Genomic DNA, 18,922 nt, shown 5'->3' with positions numbered 1-18,922 from the left:
ATCAGAACCCATGAGAATAGTAAGTCCAGAAGAGTTATCTGTAGATTGGTTTAAGGAAAATGTCCTTTTTTTTAAATGGGAAAAATGTAAACAAGGCATTTCAACATTTGATCATTTGCTGTTTTTCTTTTCTAGTCTGATGTTTGGGCCCTGGGATGCTGTGTTTATGAAATGGCCACCCTTAAGCATGCTTTCAATGCAAAAGACATGAATTCTTTAGTTTATCGGATTATTGAAGGAAAGGTAAAGAATATTCTGGAATTTTTTTTTACTATTTGGAGCAAGGTGAATTTAATGCAGCTTTGTAAGGAGTTAATGGCAAAAGTGAGTAATCTTTGATGTTGGGTAGTTAGTAATAATGTCTCCTTTCATTGGGAAAAGTTGGAATAGAAGGGGAAAGACTGGCTGTTTTCTTAATATTAATTTTTTTTTAAAGATTTATTTATTTATATAAGCACTGGATATAGTTAGAAGAAGCACGGAAGGGTGAGAGAATTCACCAGAGCCAGAGCGGGGAGCAGAACAGGCGGACTGACAAAACACACTGCTGAGGGGAGCAGTGGGCAGCAGGAGAGGTCTACCCGAGATGTGGGACCCTCACCCGGTGGCTGGGGATCGAACCGGCGCTGCAGAGGCTGCGGGCAGCTTTGCAGCCCAGCACTCAACCACTGTGCCACCGGGGATGCCCTTTTTTTTTAAAAAAAGATTTATTTTTATTTATACAAGAACCAGGGTACAGGCCAGAGGCGCAGGAGGGTCAGAGGATTCACGGGAGACAGAGCAGGGAACAGAACAGGCAGACTGACGAAATACACTGCTCAGGGCAGCAGCGGGAGAGACAGGAGAGGTCTGCTCGCCATGTGGGTTGCTCCGAGGCAGGCAGGGATCGAACCGGCACTGCAGAGGCTGTGGACAGCTTCACAGCGCTGCGCTCAACCGCCTGTGCCACCAGGGAGGACCTTTACTTTCATTTTTTTTTTTTTTTAAGATTTATTTATTTATTTATACAAGCACTGGGTACAGTCAGAAGCCGCAGAGCAGGCAGAAGGACTGAAGTACACTGCTGAGGGGGGCAGCGGGCGGCAGGAGAGGTCTGTGCGCCATGTGAGACCCTCCTCCGGTGGCCATGTGGGACCCTCCTCCGGTGGCCGGGGAGCAGCCCGGGATCGAACCGTCATTACAGAAGCTGCTGGCAGCTTCGCAACCCAGTGCTCAACCACTGCACCACTGGGGAGGCCCTCTTTGTTTTCTTAATATTAATTTGTAAAGGTGGCTTAATGGCTCCGAAGAATTGACATTTTGAAACCTACTAATTTGTACTCACAGGATATTCAGCTGTCCTGAGAGATTATTAGTATCTTCTATGTAGCTTATGGTTAAATGAACTCCATTTAAAAATGAGTCTACTCTCTGGGCCTCTCCGGTGGTGCAGCGGTTGAGTGCTGGGCTGTGAAGCTGCCCACAGCCTTCGCAGCGCTGGTTCGATTCCTGGCCACCGGGCGAGGGTCCCACATCTTGTGCAGACCTCTCCTGCCACCCGCTGCTCCCCTCAGCAGTGTACTTCATCACTCTGCCTGTTCTGTTCCCCGCTCTGGCTCTGGTGAATTCTCTCACCCTCCAGCACTTCTGACTGTACCCAGTGCTTGTATAAATAAATAATAAATAAATCTTTAAAAAATAATTTGGATTCTTTAAAATAAATAAATAAATAAATAAATAAATAAAATGAGTCTACGCTGAACTTGTTCCTTTGTTAATCTTCATAATCACCAGTAACCGGTTAAGAACTGCAGGAAGGGGCCTCCCTGGTGGTGCAGGCTTAAAGACAGCACTATCAAGCAATTGGCAGCCACTGCAGCATGAGTTCAATCCCCAGCCAGCCAAGGAGCAACCCACATGGCGCAGTAGACCTCCCCTGTCTCATCTGCTGCTCCCCTCAGCAGTGTATTTCAGTAGATACGCCGATTTTGATCCCCAGTTTCTCTGGTGAATCCTCTTACCCCCCATATCTCTGTACCCTAGTTTTTGTATGCATAAATAGAATAAATCTCTTTAAAAAAAAAAGAACTGCAGAAAGCATCATGTATGATAGATGCCAGAGTGACTAATGTTTTATATGTTAGTTCCATGAGGAACATACAAAGACTCATTTAATTTTTAATTTAAAAAAATATTGAAAAACACAAAGTAAAATTTGCCTGTAATTATATTTTTAAAGGATCAAACAAGATAGGAGTGAAATTCCCCTCTCCTATTAATTTCCATTTCCTCGAGATAACCATTGCTAATAATTTGGTGAATAGGCTTTCTGATTTTTTCCTATTTATAAAGATATAACTGGGTATGTATATCCATGTATACACACACACATTCTTTAAAAAGTAACTGAAATGGGGGGCCTCCCTGGTGGCGCAAGGGGTTAAGACACAATCTATGAAGCTATCTGCAGCCACTGCAGCATGAGTTCAATCCCCGGTCAGGGGAGCTACCCACATGGTGCAGCAGACCTCTCCTGACTCTCCCCCTGCTCCCCTTAGCAATGTATTTCAGTCAATCTGCCTGTTCTATTCACTGAAATGGAATCAGTTTATGCACATCAGTAAACAAATCACTTAATACACGAGGGACATCTTTCCAGGTAAATACCTGTATTTTTAAAGAGGTTTCCTAATATTTTATTAGAAGGATGTACCATAATCTATTCCACAAGTCCCTGATGGAATGATGTATAAATTATTTCCAGTTGTTTACTACTGCAAGAACAATATTGCAATGGTACATAAATCTTTAGGAATTTATGTTCTCATTTCTGAAGGAGAGAGTCCTCAAATGGGACTACTGATTTGAAGAATATACTTTTACAACTTGCTGTTATTGCCAATATACTTTCTATAGACTAATGTTCTAGTTATTTCTGCTTAGTAGATAGTGACTTTAAATAAATGATTGTAAACCTTTATCTTTCACTTTGTTTCACAGAATCCTTTGTCATAACTGTGGTATTATCTCTCTTTGTAGCTGCCGCCCATGCCAAAAGATTATAGCCCAGAGTTGGCAGAACTGATAAGAACAATGTTGAGCAAAAAGCCTGAAGAAAGACCTTCTGTGAGGAGCATCCTGAGACAACCTTACATAAAACGCCAAATCTCCTTGTTTTTGGAGGCCACAAAGGCGTAAGATGCTTCTCTTATAAGTAGCTGGGCTAAATAGAATAAGAGAGGGTGGTTTCAACAGTTTTCATATACAAGAGTTTATGTTGAGGTGCTTTTTTAAAAAATTTAAGCTTTTTTATTTTAATTTTATTTCCCACCACCATCCTTTATACTGTTTGACCCTTTCTGCCACTCATAAAATATAAGTATTTTTCTTTGTTGACTTGTCTGCTATATAAACATCCAATACTTGTCTTTGATTTACTTTACTACACATAGTTCTCTCCATTTTGCTGTAAATGGAAACATTTCATCTTTCCTTCTGACTAGTATTCCATTGTGTGGATATACCACATCTTGATTGTTGAATTTTCTAAAAAAATAGGATGGCAGCACTTCCACTTCCTACCTGTGACTATGCAGGTGCCTCTTTTCACCAACTCTCTCCCTCCACAGGGCAGCAGCCTCCTGCCTGCCCGTGATCGTTACATGCCGGGGCTTCTCTTCACTGACCTCCCTCAGTGGAGGCAGCTCTCCTCAAGGCCGCCCACCCACAACCACTCAGGCCTCTCAGCAAACCTGTCTCTTTTGGGGCAGCTTTTCCTTACCGTTTGTGTCTATGCAAGTATCTTTTGCTCTTGCCCCTTTTCTAATAAACCTGCTCTTGAAATATCAAAAAAAAACAAAAACAGGACATAAACTTGCATGACTAGAATATATGTTGAGACTTAGCTTAACTGCTAGAATCAGAAATCTAGAACACCATTTAGAGAATCACATTAATGGCCCTCAGAGGGTTCCAGAACATACCGAGTATGATTCTTTTCAAAGGACGTATGTTTTAGAAATCATATTAAAATGAGAGATTATCTAAGAAATCTATTACATTATGTACTATGTTAAATAATAGTCACATGAAAACTAGTGCTTACATTTCTAAAAGCTTTCCTAAGATTTCCTTTTCATTCATGTAACTTCTAGTGTCAAAATCCTTTTGCTTCCTTCCTTTGACTTGTAGATCTTACTTTCACTAAACAACTATACCAGGATCTAAGATTTAGGGCTGGACAAAACATTTACGAGCTCTACTTTGTGAAATGTTAAATTGGAAGGCAACATACATATCCATAAAATTGTGGCTCTTCATCTCGTTTACTTTGAGCTTAATTTGCTTTCTTTTGACTGTGGAAAACATAACCTTTAAGTAGGAAATTTTGTGGGTTTTTGCAGTACATACATTACAGATAAATTTTTAAAGCATGTTAAGACATTCATATTTAAATAAACAAATAAATAAATAAATTTGGAAGGCAATGCTGGAGAGCACATGGGGGATAAAGAAAGGCCATCTTGTTAATGTTGTCTAGAATCTCCCACTAAACAAACCTATGAACTTCCATAGTGCTAGTCTTTATGCTTCCTTTGAATTCTCTAGAGGTTTATTTAGCCCCGTTGTAGAAACATAACATTAAAACAGTTGGAGTTATTAATCTTGTATACATTTATTCTGTAAATTGAGGCTGAATATACCAGTCACTTTTACTCTCAAACTGGGCAAAACAGTTGTGGTGTTATTACCATAAATGTGTGAAACTTGAAGATGAAAATAATCCTGGTGCTTCTGTTTGTGAGGTAATTTCTGATTGTTTATTTTGGAATAATTTTATATTTACAGAAAATTACAAAAATAATACAGAGCCTCAGAACAATCATGAATGACTTAATTATAGAGATAAGTCCTAAGAAATGTGGGGATACCCCTGAGAAATGGTTTATTAGGTAATTTTGTTATGCAAATGTCATAGAGTATAGTTACATAATCCTAGGTGGTAGAGCCTCCTGCACACCTAGGGTGCATGGTATGACCTATTGAGACTGCCATTATGTATGTGGTCTTTTGTGGACCAAAACATCATTAAGCAACGCCTGGCTTATATACCTTCCTCACCTAGTTTCAAGTATTACCAACATCTTCCATTGCCATGGTACATTTGTCAGGACTAAGAAACCACCCTTAGTACATTACTATTGGTTGAACACTATACTTTATTTAGCTTTCACTAGTTTTTCTACTAATGTCCTAATGTTCCAGGATCCAATCAAGGGAATGCTGGCATTTAGTCTGCATGTCTCCTTAGTTTGGGTCTGGGATAGTTTCCCACCTCTTTTGTTTTTCATGACATTGTTTCAAAGAGCATGGTTGTATTTTCTAGAATGCCCCCTAGTTTTTAAAAGACTCTTTATAAATGGAACAGTCTTATATGGGAGTGTAATATCCGCATTTCCTTGTATATGTAAAAACCTTTAATCGTCACAATATTGATAATAACTTTTTCTTTTCTTTCTCATGAAGTAAAACCTCCAAAAATAATATTAAAAATGGTGACTCTAAATCCAAGTCTGTTGTTGTAGTGGTCTCTGGAAAGACTGAAGCAAATCATGAAGTAGTTCTCCCCCAACTACACTCTTCTGAGGATTCCAAGATACATATAATGGTATGTTTCTTTTTAAGGGGCATATGTTTTCAAAACTGTCTTGAAATGATAGGTAATAAAAGCAAATTATTTTATGTGAAATTATTAGGTTTTTACTAAATATTTTGTAGTGCAATTAATCATGTATTATAAAGATAGAATACTAGTGAAAGTAGCCCACTTTATCCAAGGTGGATGTTGAAACCGTTCATGAAGTCAGTGCTGTAATAACTTGAAGAATTTTTTTAATTGAGGTGAAATTTATATAACAAAGTTAATCATTCTAAAGTGAACAAGTAAGTGCAATGTTGTGCAATCACCCCTCTATCTAGTTCCAAAGCATTTTCATTATCCCTAAAGGACGCGGCATACCCATTAAGAAGAAACTCCTTGTTTTATTCTCCATCTAGCCCTTGGAAATCACCGATGCTTTTTCCCCTCTCTTTTAATTTGCCTATTCTGTATACTTATAAATGTAATCATACAATATGTACCCTTTTGTAGATGACTTATTTCATTTGCATAATGTTTTTGAGGTTTAGCTATATTGCGTATATCAATCTTTATTTTTATGTCTGAATAATATTCCATTGTACACCACAGTTTGTTCATTCATTGGTGGATATTGGGTTGTCTTCACCTTTTGGCTATTGTTATGAACATTTCTGTGTTTGACTACCTGTCTTCAGTTCTTTTAGGTGTATACCTAGGAGTGGAATTGCTGGGTTATACATTAATTCTATATTTAACTTTTTGAGGCACCTACCACACTATTTTCCAGAGCAGTTATACCATTTTACACATTTTCCATTTTCCAGCAGTCCACCAGAGTTCCAGTTTTTCTACAACCTTGCCAATTCTTTTTTTTTTTTTTTTTTTTTTTTTTACTCTGTCCATACCAGTAGATGTAAAGTGGTATATCACTGTAGTTTTGTTTTGCATTTCCCTAATGACAAACGACACAGAGCATCTTTTCACATGCTCCTTGGCCATTTATGTGCCTTCTTTGGAGAAATGTCTCTATTAAGTCCTTTGTCCATTTTTTAATTGGGCTTTTGTATTTGTGTACTTTGTTATTATGGTCTAAGTATTGTTTCTATGTTCTGGATATTAGAACCTTATCAGATATATGATTTACAAATATTTCCTCCCATTCTATAAGTTGTCTTTTTACTTTCTTGATAAATATTCTTTTATGTACATAATCTTTAAATTTTGGTTAAGTCTAAGTTATCTGTTTTTCCCTTTAGTTGCTCATGCTTTTGGTGTCACATTTAAGAATTCTTGCCAAATCCAGGTGATCATTATGTTTTCTTCCAGGAGTCTTCTAGTTTTAACTCTTATATTTAGGCTATTGATCCATTAAAAAAAACTTTATTGGTGGAAAGATAAAACATAAAATTTGACATTTGAACTATCTTTAAGCATCCAATTTAGTGACCTTAGTTACAGCACATTGTTGTGCAACTATCACTTCTGTTTTCTAAAATTCTTTATCATTCCAAACAGAAACTCTGTACCCATTGAGCAATAACTCCCATTCTTCCTGCTCTCAGATCCTGGTAACCTTAACCTACTTTCTGTCTTTGATTTTGCCTGTACTAGATATCTCGCATAAGTGAAATCATATATTTTTACTTTTGTATGTCTTATTTCATTTAGTAAGTTTTCAGGGTTTATCCATGTTGTAGCATATATCAGAACTTAATCCCTTTCAATGGCTTTATAATATTCCATTGTAAGGATATACTACATTTTGTTTGTCTATTCATCTGCTAATGAATTTTGGGGTTGTTTCCACTTTTTGGCCATTGTCAATAATGCTGCTGTAAACATTGGTGCACAGATACCTATTTGAGTCCCTACTTTACATTGTTTGGAGTATATACCTAAGTGTGAAATTGCTGCCTCATATGGTAATTCTGTGTTTAATTTTCTGAGTTAATTTTGAGTTAATTTTTTTTATATGGTATGAAGAATGCATGTTTTCACCCAGTATGTTTTCACTCAGGGTGAAGACAAATGTTTGTTCCAGGAGAAACCGATAGTCATTGACCCATTAAGGACACCTATGAGTCTGAAAGGCCACACCGGCAAGGCAGACATGAGCAGTACTGCAGAGTCACTAGCTACAATCAGTAGGGTGAATATTGACATCTTACCAGCAGAAAGGAGGGACTCAATGAATGTTGGCTTAGCTCAAGAGAATCAACCAAGACACTCAGATGCTTTTGTTGAGCTAGAAGGCAAATGCAATATTTCTCAAGTGAAGGAAAATCTGCAGTATAACACTAAATCCAGCACTCAACCTGGAAACCTAATTTCTACACGGGCCACTAATGATGTTACTGGGGGAAGAACTGACCCAGTGAAGCCTCTGCAGCCCCTAAACAAAGACCAAAAGCCAAAGGACCAGGTGAGTGATAAGCATAAGTTGTTAGTTTCAAAGGGAGGAATGGAAAGTGCAGTTACAAAGGTGTGGGTTGTTTTTTGAGTGTTTTCTAGTTGTCATTTCAGGAAAACATACTCTGTACCATTTTAAACATAAGAGAAACCAAGAGATAGGACCCGTGGGATTCTTAGAACTCTTGTGTGACTGGCCTGGCAATGGTACTTGGTCAAAGTATAATATTTGGATTTTTTTGCTCTCTGTGTATCACTCTTAGTCTTCCAAGTAGATGGGTAGTTCAAACAATCAGAAAATCTGATTTCAAGTTCTGTTCTACTTGAACTTGGAAAGAATCTTGAGTTAATAATAGCTGAGAATTAGAAAGCCTTAACATTTGGTTAACTTTACATTTTTATATGTAAAATGTTTAAAATATATATAGACTATATTTTAATAATAGGATTTAAATATATTTAAACTTCATATATTTTTTAGTTTAACATCTTTTATATAAGTATGTAATAAACTATATGTTTATATATTTAATAACGTTTTTAGAAAAAATGCAAGTATAATACTCTTAAAGCCATTAAATCAAAACCAAGATACAGTCTTAAGGTTTCTCTGGACATTGGAATCCTTAGTACTTTATAGATAAAATTATATGTGTTGTACTTGTTCTGCTTAGCCATCAGATTCACTAGTTTAATTTTTTCTTTTTTTTTTTTTAAGTTTTCAAGTACCAATTCAGTGGTTTTTAATATGTTCATAAAGTTGTGTAATCATCACTACTGTTTAATTCTAGAACATTTCATGACCTCAAAAGAAACTCCATGCCTAGTTACGTTCACTGTCCATTCCTCCTTGCCTCTAGCCGCAACAGTTATTGACCGCCTGCATTTGCCTGTTCTGATCATTTCATATAAATGGAATCCTGTGGCTTTTTGTATCTGGCTTCTTTCACTTAGTATGTTTTTAAGATCTATGTTGTAGCATACACTAGTATCATTCCTTCTTCTTGCCAAATAAATTGCACTGTATTTACATACCATATTTTATTTATCTATTTATCAATGGTAAATATTTATACTTTTTGGCTACTATGCATAGTGCTTCTGTAAACATCCTTGTGCAAATCTTTATGTGACATATTTTTTTTTCTCTTTGGTATATACCTAGGAGTACAATTGCTGTGTCATATACTAACTGTATTTAACATTTTGTGGAACTGCAAAACTATTTTCCAAAGTAACTACATCATTGTACTTCCCTCCATCAATATATGGGAGTTGAAATTTCTCCACATCCTCACCAACACTTGGTATTTCCCATTTTTGGGTTTTTTTTTTTTTTTTTATTCTGGCTATCCTAATGTGTATGAAATGTTATTGTGATTTTGATTTGAATATCCCTAATGATTAATGATGTTGAACATCTTCTCATGTGCTCATTGGCCATTTGCTTTGGAGAAATATCTGTCAGATCCTTTCCCATTTTAAAATTGGTTTATTTATTTTTTGTTAAATTGCAAGAATTCTTTCTCTATTCTAGATGTTAGTCCATTTTCAGATATAAGACTTGAAAATATCTTCCATTCTGTGAGTTGTCTTTTCACTTTCTTGATGGTATTCTTTGAAGCATAAACATTTTTAATTTTGATCAAGCCACATTTGACTTGCTTTTTCCTTTTATGTCTTGTGCTTTTGGTGTTATGAGAATTTATAGTTTCTTCTAAGATTTTATAGTTTTAGCTCTTACATTTAGGTCTGTGATCCATTTGGAGTTACTTTTTGTGTATGCTATGAGAACAGGTCCAAATTCACCCTTTTGGATGCAAATAATCTTGAAAGAATGAATTTTCAAATTATTTTACCTGTAAGAGTCATTATTTGCATTTTCCAGAGGAGCTAAATGATGGATGATAATGTCTAATGATGGCTCTTAAACAATTTTATCTTGTATTAATATCATAATATTTGTTTTCTTTCTAAAAATGTACCATATAGTGGGCTCTTGATAAAAATTTGTTGATTGAGTGATACTCAATTAGCAATGTCCATATACCTGAAAACAGATATTCTGATACTTAAAAATTGCTTAAAAATAAATGCAAGGGTCTCCCCGGTGGCGCAGCGGTTGAGCGCTGGGTTGCGAAGCTCCCCACGGCCTCTGAGGCGCTGGTTCGATCCCCGGCTGCTCCCCGGCCACCGGAGGAGGGTCCCACATGGCGCGCAGACCTCTCCTGCCGCCCGCTGCTCCCCTCAGCAGTGTACTTCGATCCTTCTGCCTGCTTTGCTCCCCGCTCTGGCTCTGGTGAATTCTCTCACCCTCCCGCGCTTCTGACTGTACCCAGTGTATGTATAAATAAACAAACAAACAAACAAACAAATAAATAAATAATACATGCCTTTAAAAAATAAATAAATAAATAAAAATAAATGCAAGAATAGGGCCTTCTCGGTGGCGCAGGATGTTGGGCACCACACTATGAAGCAATCTGCAGCTTCTGCAACACAAGTTCCATCCCCGGCCTGCCAGGGAGAAACCCACATGGCGAAGCAGACCTCTCCTGTCTCGCCTCAGCAGTGTATTTCAGTCAGTCTGCCTGTTCTGCTCCCTGCTCTGTCTCTGGTGAATTCTCTCACCTGCCCCCCTGCATCTCTGGTTTGTACCCCAGTTCTTGTATGCATAAATAAAGCAAGGATATATTTTATTTTAATTTTTGGTATACATTAGTTTCTAAAACCAGCTATCCAAATTAAAATACTAATACCTTGGTGATCTTTATAACTTAGAAGGTAATTCATTTTATCATGACTGCTGCTAGTGATAATTCCCACTTTTTGAGCACTGTGTGCTAAACATAGTCCTAAATACATTAAATGCAACATCTCCTCAAATCCTCAGTTATACAGTGTAAGAATTTATATTGATTTATAGATGAGAAAAAATTGAAATTCAGGAGTTGAGGTTTTCAGATATGACTTCATCTAACTTCAAACTCAATATTGTTTTCATCATGCTTTTTAATAATACATCCAAATAAATGATGTTTACATGGGAAATTGTATATAATAAATTAGATTTCATTTGAACATTTGTAAGTTTTCTGAACAGAAAAATCTATTGAATGTTATGAAAAAATTTTAAAAATTGAACACCAGTAGTTTCAGGTTAAAAACTAGCTGAGTAATTTTAATAGAAATAATTATTTTTATTTGGGAAAAGAGAAAAGAAGCTAGAGTATGTGGATAACAATATCAGCATTTTGTCTTTGCCTGTCAACACTGCAAATAAGCATTTATTTTGAGAAAGATGACTCCCTGATTTTCATCATAAATATAAAAGTAGATATAGAGGATTTGGCTATTTGGGAGTTCAAAAACTATTTCATTATTCTGTTTTTGTTGCTATTTGTCTCATTTTATTATTTTTAAGGCTCAAGATGCTGGTGAATGTATTATAGAGAAACAGGATAGAATTCACCCAGGTTTACAGCCACACAGCTCTGGATCTGAGCCTTCCCTGTCTCGACAGCGACGGCAGAAGAAAAGAGAACAGACTGAGCACAATGGGGAAAAGAGACAGGTCGGCAGAAATCTCTGGAAGGAGTCATCATGCTGCTATTTGGGAAACAGATTTTAGGAAGCTCAGTCTCTATTTAGAATGATTAGCAGTTGTCAGGAAGGCACATAAGAAATGCAACGAATATATGGAGAAGGGTGGTAGCTAACTAGATGCCAGCTAGTAATTTTCAAATGCCAGTGAGATGGAAGCAGAGTAAGGACTTTGTCTTACTGTTCATCTAGCAAAGAGGGGCTGGTCATTTTAAGAGTTAAACAGGCTAATGACATAAATCTCAGATCTCCCCTGTGTTATATTGATGAACAGTTTCTCCCTAATATAAACTCATGCTGACTCCTCATTTCTTGAAGTAATCTTTTTAGGCACTGTCTCTATTAGCTTTTTAGATAGCATTTCACTTTTGGCATAATTCTCCCCCCAAAATGCAGTATTTTTAAGTTTTTGAGATCTAATCACTGGCGACTTACCCACTTTCCCACTTACCAGTGGGAAAACTTTGGAGTTGGCTGTATGAAACTGATAATGTCCTCCTCTTTTTTAATTATTTAAGCTCCAACACGCTTCTCGAATTTTGCCTTCTCTTCCCGTTATCGGAAAAGTAGATTCAACACAAAAGGATGCTGAAAACCGAAGTGTGGTGGTCACTGCATCTGTGAGCAGTTCAGGGAGCAGTGAGATATCATCAAAGGTTTGTGAGGATATATTTTGGACTTTTACAAACTTTCTTATGGGCCTCCCCAGTGGCGCAGTGGTTGGGCGCTGGGTTGCTAAGCTGCCCGCAGCCTCTGCAGCGCCGGTTCGATCCCCGGCTGCTCCCCGGCCACCGGAGGAGGGTCCCACGTGGCGTGCAGACCTCTCCTGCCGCCCATTGCTCCCCTCAGCAGTGTACCTCGGTCCTTCTGCCTGCTCTGCTCCCCGCTCTGGCTCTGGTGAATTCTCTCACCCTCCCGCGCTTCTGACTGTACCCAGTGCTTGTATAAATAAATAAATGAAGATCTTAAAATAATAATAATAAAATAAAAACTTTCTTATAATGTTTTTTGGTTGTAAAAACCTGCATATATTGTGAAGCTTTGTGTTAAAGCTTCTTAACCAAGCACTGGAAGGAACAGGTTTATAATTCTCAGCTGAAGCTTTGATTGAAATAGACAAATTCTTTAGTTCCAGGGATGGTCAATTCCAATTAAAGAGAACAATTTCTGAATGTAGATTCTGAATGTAGGAAATGCAAAATTCCCCGTTTGCCCCTCCAAAAATGAATATTTCCCAGAAATGAAGGCTGTTATCATTACTGGCTAGTAGCTATATCCCTGCTATAGACTGGTTTCAAATGACCACTCCTTTAAAGGCTTGTGCAAAGTCTTTTCCTGCACTACTGGATGATACATCATGCATTCGAGGTATTATAAGAATAGTAAGGAAAAGAAGTGACTCTTTTTTCTTTCTTTCTTTTTTTTTTTGCATGGAAGAACTGGGGTGTAGGCCAGAGGTTTGGGGGTGGTGGTGAGAGGATTCACCAGAGACAGAGTGGGGAGCAGAAACAGGTGGATTTACTGAAATACACTGCTGAGGGGAGCAGCAGATCAGGCAGGAGAGGTCTGCTGAGCTATATGGGGGTTATCTCCCTGGCCCAAGATTGAACTCAGGCCATAGTAGTGATAGTGCTGAGACTTAACCCCTAGGGCACCAAGGAGGCCCTCACTCTAACTTTCTTTAAAAGGATCGGCCATTATCAGCGAGAGAAAGGAGGCGACTAAAGCAGTCACAGGAGGAACTTTTCCCCTCAGGTAAGGTTGTTAATTTTCTTTCATCTATTGGTGGTGCTTGGTATGGCTCATGGACATAAGCATTGATTCTGATTGTGAGGTGTTAAGAATGTTCAAGCATTAGTAAACCATTTGGGGAACTGACATGGAAGAATTTTTGAAGTTTCTATTCAAGCCTTTTAAAAATCGTGATTGGCTGTTGGATATAGAACTTGTATTATCAGAGGAAGAGAATATTATAAACAGAGCAAGAGGGCTTTGGCAGTAACTCCTGGGAGATTTCAGACAGGAAATCAAGTGAGTGTTTAATTTGTTTCCATATTCAGAGTCCTGGTTGAAGAAGAATAGAGAAAACCAAAACAGTGCTACCCTGGGCGGAGGGCTGTAATCATTCCTATTACTATTATCTAAAGACAATACTAGCAGTTTCCATTTATTGAATGCTTGTCTAAGATTATCATAAGCATTTTAAGGGCTTTATCTCATATTTACAGTTATTGCCAAAAGTAGGCATTATTCCCATTTTGCAGCTGAGAAAACTAAGGCTCAGAGGGGCCTAAAGTCACAGAGCTGCTAGACCTAGAGTTGAGATTTGTACTGAGGTGTCAGACACCAGAGTGATAATGAATATGCTGTCTGAGTTACTTCTAGGCTGGCCCTTGCTGGGGTATCTTTCATACCCAGTGCAAAACTCTCTTCAGTCGTGGTCAACCCATTACAAACTGCTGTGAGTGGTCACTTTTTCAGGCCCGTCAGTGAGGAGAGCTTCTCTGAGTGCAGTGGGGTCAGAGAAGCCACAAGAGGAAGGCCAGCCAACTCCAACTGGATGGTTGTCTTCTGACGGCACTGTTGCTCAGGTACATAGTCCTAAGGGGGAAAGGTAATCACACCTACATCTAGCAAGCCTAATACAGTAAACCTCATAAATGCTAACTAGTTACTTTTATTTCTGCAGCCTTGCTGGCTTAAGGTACAACTTTTCATTCTTGATAAGGAAAGTAAAGGGTCAGTAATAATTAAAAGGATTATTGTGTTTGCTACATTAGGGAATTAATTTTTTGGGCACACTTATAACCTATCTTTTTTAGTAGACTTTAAAACGTGACCTCCAGAAACCTTCCACTAGGCCACAATTTGCTTATTCTGATATATAACCAATATATCTACCCACCTGGCCAGATTTTAGTGTCACTTGGTGATTATTCTTCAGTCAAGTACCTTCGTCACATATCTATAGATGATATAAGGTCACCATCTAGTGGCTCAAAGGGTTATTGCAAGATTTCCAATCCATTTACATTTTTCTATATAATAAAATACCCAGGGGATAATCCATTTTTCTACATTCCAATTTCTGACATTTCTAGGGACATGTTATTTTTTTTTTTAAAGATTTATTTTCTTTATATGAGAGCTGGGGTACAGGCCAGAGGCACCAGAGGGTGAGAGGATTCACCAGAGACAGAGCAGGGAGCAGAACAGGCAGAAGGATTGAAAGCACTGCTGAGAGGAGCAGTGGGCGAGCCAGGAGAGGTCTGCCGCACCATGTGGGAATCTCCCTGGCTGGCCAGGAATCGAACCTGCGCTGCAGAGGCTGTGGACAGCTTCACAGCGCTGCGCTCAACCCTCTGCGCCAAGGAGGAGGTCCCATGTTATTATTTTAAAATAAAAACTTCCTGCTCTTGAATACAATGAAAATCTGTCTTTAACACTAGTCTGTGCTTTAATTGTTTCACTATTTAAAGCTGTCCTCTCCATTTTCCAAAGTTGTAAGGTTTGTGTATAATTATATCAAGCAATCCTTTAAAGCGTTTTAGCAGAGTCTCACATATGATCAATGGGAGGTTGCTTTTATTTAAGTGGCATTATTTTCATATTACAATGCCAGTATTCCTGGGCCTCCCTGGTGAGCCATATGTGGGTTAGCTATGAAGCTAACCGCAGCCACTGCAAGCACCAGTTTGATCCCCGGCCAAGGAGCAACCTACCTGGCACAGCAGACCTCTCCTGTCTCACCGGCTGCTCCCCTCAGCAGTGTATTTCAGTCAGTCTGTCTATTCTGTTCCCCATTCTGTCTCTGGTGAATCCTCTCACCCTCACCCCTCCTCCCCGCCCCATACCTCTGGCCGTACCCCAGCTCTTGTATGCATACAAATAAAATAAATCTTCAACAAAAAAAATAAGTCAGTATTCCTTTGGCACAAGGCCTCTGCTTAGAAGTTGGAACACCAGAACTGTTCATGCACTCTCCTCTAGAAAGGAAATTTTTTCATAGCTAAGACTTTCTAGTGCCTTGTAAAACTTTACTTTGATGTTCGTCAGCTTCACTTGTGAACTTCATGGGGGAACTAGGTCATCGTTTGGGTAAAATAATTTCAACTTTCTCTGAAGTTTCTCCTGCTCAGTTGGACTTAGGTGCACATTTGTTTGTATGCCACATCTAAGATTATTTTGTGTATTCTGGTTGTGTGGTCATGTTGAATTTTGTTTTTCCAAATATTAGGAACGGAAACTCACCCATTGTGTTTCTGAGGATGAGTTAAGTTCTTCTACAAGTTCAACTGATAAATCAGATGGGGATTCCAGAGAAGGGTAAATTCTTGTTTTTCTTTCTCCCTTCAAAAACTATTTTTGTTTGAATTAATCCTAAATATACATTTATAGTAGTATTCAAACCTGTACTATTGTTATTGATAATGTTATATATGGGTTTTAGTATATGCTAGAGCCAAAATATCTCCTTATGAACACATCTGATTTTCTTTCAAAATTCTTATAGAATGTCTTCTTAGATCTGTGGATGTAGTGTTTTCATCAGACTTGGAAAACATTTGGCCATTATTTCTTCAACTATATTTTGGACCTTCTGCCCTCTTGAAAATTTTAATTACATGTTAAATTAGATTGCTTAAAGTTTCCCATAGCTCATTGATGGTGCTCATCTTTTTGTTCAGACTTTTCCATCTTTTTCAGTTTCCTAGGTTGTATTGCTCTATCTCTGAGTTCACTGATTATTTTCTCCTGCATATCTAATCTAGTAATCCCATTCCATATGTATAACACATTGTACTCTTCTGGCTCAATTTTAAATTATTTTATATCTTTCATGCCTCTCAAAATGTAAATGCTTTCCTCTAGCTTAGATATCTAGAATGTATTTCTAACTGCTTAAAGTCCTTATCTATTAATTCTATCACTGTATCACTTCTGGGTCTTTTTATTAACTTTTTTCTCTTCACATGTGTACTGTTTTCCTATTTCTTAGCTTGTCTGCTGTTTTTAACAGGATATCGGATATAGTCAATTTTCTCTTATTTGGTGCTGGTACTTTGATATTTCTCTATTCTTGAGCATTGTACTTGAAGGTAGTTAAATTTGTTAGAAATAGTTCAACAGAATTTATACACAGAATTTGGGACTTCCTGTTTCTGACACTTGCCTTCTAAGACTCCTCTTTTACTTTCTTATGGCAGTGGTTATATTCTCTTGTCCTTTGGTTCTGTAGGCTAGAAAGACTATGCGTAGTCTGTTGTACTTTGGTTGCCTATGGCCTGCCTTAAGGCTGAAAGATGTTGACTTCTATCCAGAGCCTGCCTGCAGATTTTGTACATTCTCCACTGCATTCAAAGTTTATTTTGTTTTTTGTCCAGAGTTTCTACTTGTTATTTTTGGAAGGGTCCATCTATAGGAACTTATTCGGTTGTTTGGAAGAGAACTTCCTTCAGGTTATTTTGTGTTTAATTTTTTTTTAACGATTTATTTATTTATTTATACAAGCACTGGGTACAGTCAGAAGCACGTGAGGGTGAGAGAATTCACCAGAGCCAGAGCAGGGAGCAGAACAGAGAGAGTGACGAAGTACACTGCTGAGGGGAGCAGTGGGCGGCAGGAGAGGTCTGCGCGCCATGTGGGACCCTCCTCTGGTGGCCGAGGGGGGGGGGCAAAGGGGGCGGGGGGGGGGCAGCCGGGGATTGAACCGGCGCTGCAGAAGCTGCGGGCAACTTCGCAACCCAGCACTCAACCGCTGCGCCACTAGGGAGACCCATTGTATTTAATTTTTTAATGAAAAATTCTCATGAAATAAGTTAAATAATGAAGGGATTTTTTTTCCTTCCAGGAAAGGTCATACAAATGAAATGAGTGACTTGGTACAAATGATGACTCAGACCCTAAAACTGGACTCTAAAGAAAGCTGTGAAGATCTCCTACTACCAGATCCAGTGTCAGAATTTAAACTTCACCGGAAGTATCGGGACACGCTCATACTTCATGGAAAGGTTGCAGAAGAAACAGAGGGACTCCACTTTAAAGAGCTACCTTCAGGTATCAGTTTATTCTTTTGCAGCAAACTGGAGTGCATATACTTCTTAGAGAAATGTATCTATGTATCTAACTAAGTCGCTGATGCTTGCAATTTTTTGGCTTGTTTTTATATTTCGTTTGACCATCTTTATAAAAGGTGTATATTATATGAGTTTCTGAAAAGTTGCATGGATGTTGATTTTTTAAAAAAAAATAAATGTAAATAAATACATGTTGGACCTCCCTGGTGTCACAAGGGGTTAAGCATAGCACTATGAAGCTATCCACAGCCTCTGCAGCACGAGTTCAGTCCCCTGGCCTGCCAGGGAGCTACCCACATGGTGCAGCAGACTTCTCCCGACTTGCCAAATGTTCCCCTCAGCAGTGTATTTCAGTCAGTCTGCCTGTTCTGTTCCCCACTCTGTCTCTGGTGACTCCTCTCACCCCCGGCACCTCTGGCCTCTACCCCAGTTCTTGTATGCATAAATAAATAAATTTTTAAAAAAATAAATAAATACATGTTTAGAATTTTTCATATAGATTTTGGTCAAAGTGGACAGTTGTGGATTTTAGGTTTAGGAGATGGTAAGTCAACATGAAGCCTAAGTTCACATGTATACCTTGGTAATTAAAAATACACAAAGTCATTAAACCAGAAGTTATTTCCCCTGTCTTTGTTATTGTTTTTTAGCTATAATGCCAGGTTCTGAAAAGATCAGAAGAATAGTTGAAGTTTTGAGAGCTGATGTAATCCAGGCCCTGGGGATTCAGCTTTTAGAACAAGTGTATGATCTTTTGGAAGAGGAGGATGAATTGGAAAGAGAGGTGAGTGTCCTTTTAGCTGTATCAGCTACTTATGCTTCAGAATTTTTTTAAACAGCGTTTTGAAATATGATTCATATAACATACAATTTACCCATTTAAAGTATAAATTCAATGGTTTTTAGTTTGTTCACAGAATTGTACACACCATCACCACAATCAGTGTTAGAACTTTCAATTAAGAAACCCTGTACGCTTCATCCCCAAGGTTGCCCTTTGCCCCCAAGCAACCACTAATATTTATGTCTCTGTAGATTTGCCTATTCAAAATATTTCATTTAAATAGGATCATGTAAAATATATGATTCTTTGTGATTGACTTCTTTGATTTACCATAATGTTTCAAGATTCATCCATGTTATAGCATGTCATATCATTCCTTTATATGGCCAAATAATATTCCACTGTATACCATATTTTGTTTAGATAAAC

The 18,922-nt window shown here is 38.1% G+C and overlaps 1 protein-coding gene across 4 annotated transcripts in view; it reads left to right on the top strand.

The window, feature by feature from the left end:
• NEK4 (NIMA related kinase 4) overlaps positions 1-18,922 on the top strand; it is a 30,442-nt gene that overhangs the window by 4,000 nt on the left and 7,520 nt on the right. For 3 of the 4 annotated variants that reach the window (XM_037530512.2, XM_037530514.2, XM_054694630.1), the window contains exons 4-14: positions 136-243; positions 3,019-3,173; positions 5,506-5,647; positions 7,638-8,042; positions 11,454-11,603; positions 12,151-12,288; positions 13,321-13,387; positions 14,114-14,223; positions 15,870-15,958; positions 17,484-17,689; positions 18,360-18,493. In XM_037530512.2, the coding sequence (XP_037386409.1) occupies positions 136-243; positions 3,019-3,173; positions 5,506-5,647; positions 7,638-8,042; positions 11,454-11,603; positions 12,151-12,288; positions 13,321-13,387; positions 14,114-14,223; positions 15,870-15,958; positions 17,484-17,689; positions 18,360-18,493 (1,704 nt within the window). The remainder of the gene's footprint in view (positions 1-135; positions 244-3,018; positions 3,174-5,505; positions 5,648-7,637; positions 8,043-11,453; positions 11,604-12,150; positions 12,289-13,320; positions 13,388-14,113; positions 14,224-15,869; positions 15,959-17,483; positions 17,690-18,359; positions 18,494-18,922) is intronic. The other variant, XM_037530513.2, reaches the window with a different exon arrangement.

The sequence above is a fragment of the Talpa occidentalis genome, unplaced genomic scaffold, assembly GCF_014898055.3.
Source record: "Talpa occidentalis isolate TD23 unplaced genomic scaffold, MPIMG_talOcc4v2.1 talOcc4.10, whole genome shotgun sequence".
Taxonomy (NCBI): domain Eukaryota; kingdom Metazoa; phylum Chordata; class Mammalia; order Eulipotyphla; family Talpidae; genus Talpa; species Talpa occidentalis.
The sequence above is the reverse complement of the archived record's forward strand: the minus strand, read 5'-3'. Positions and strand labels throughout refer to the sequence as shown.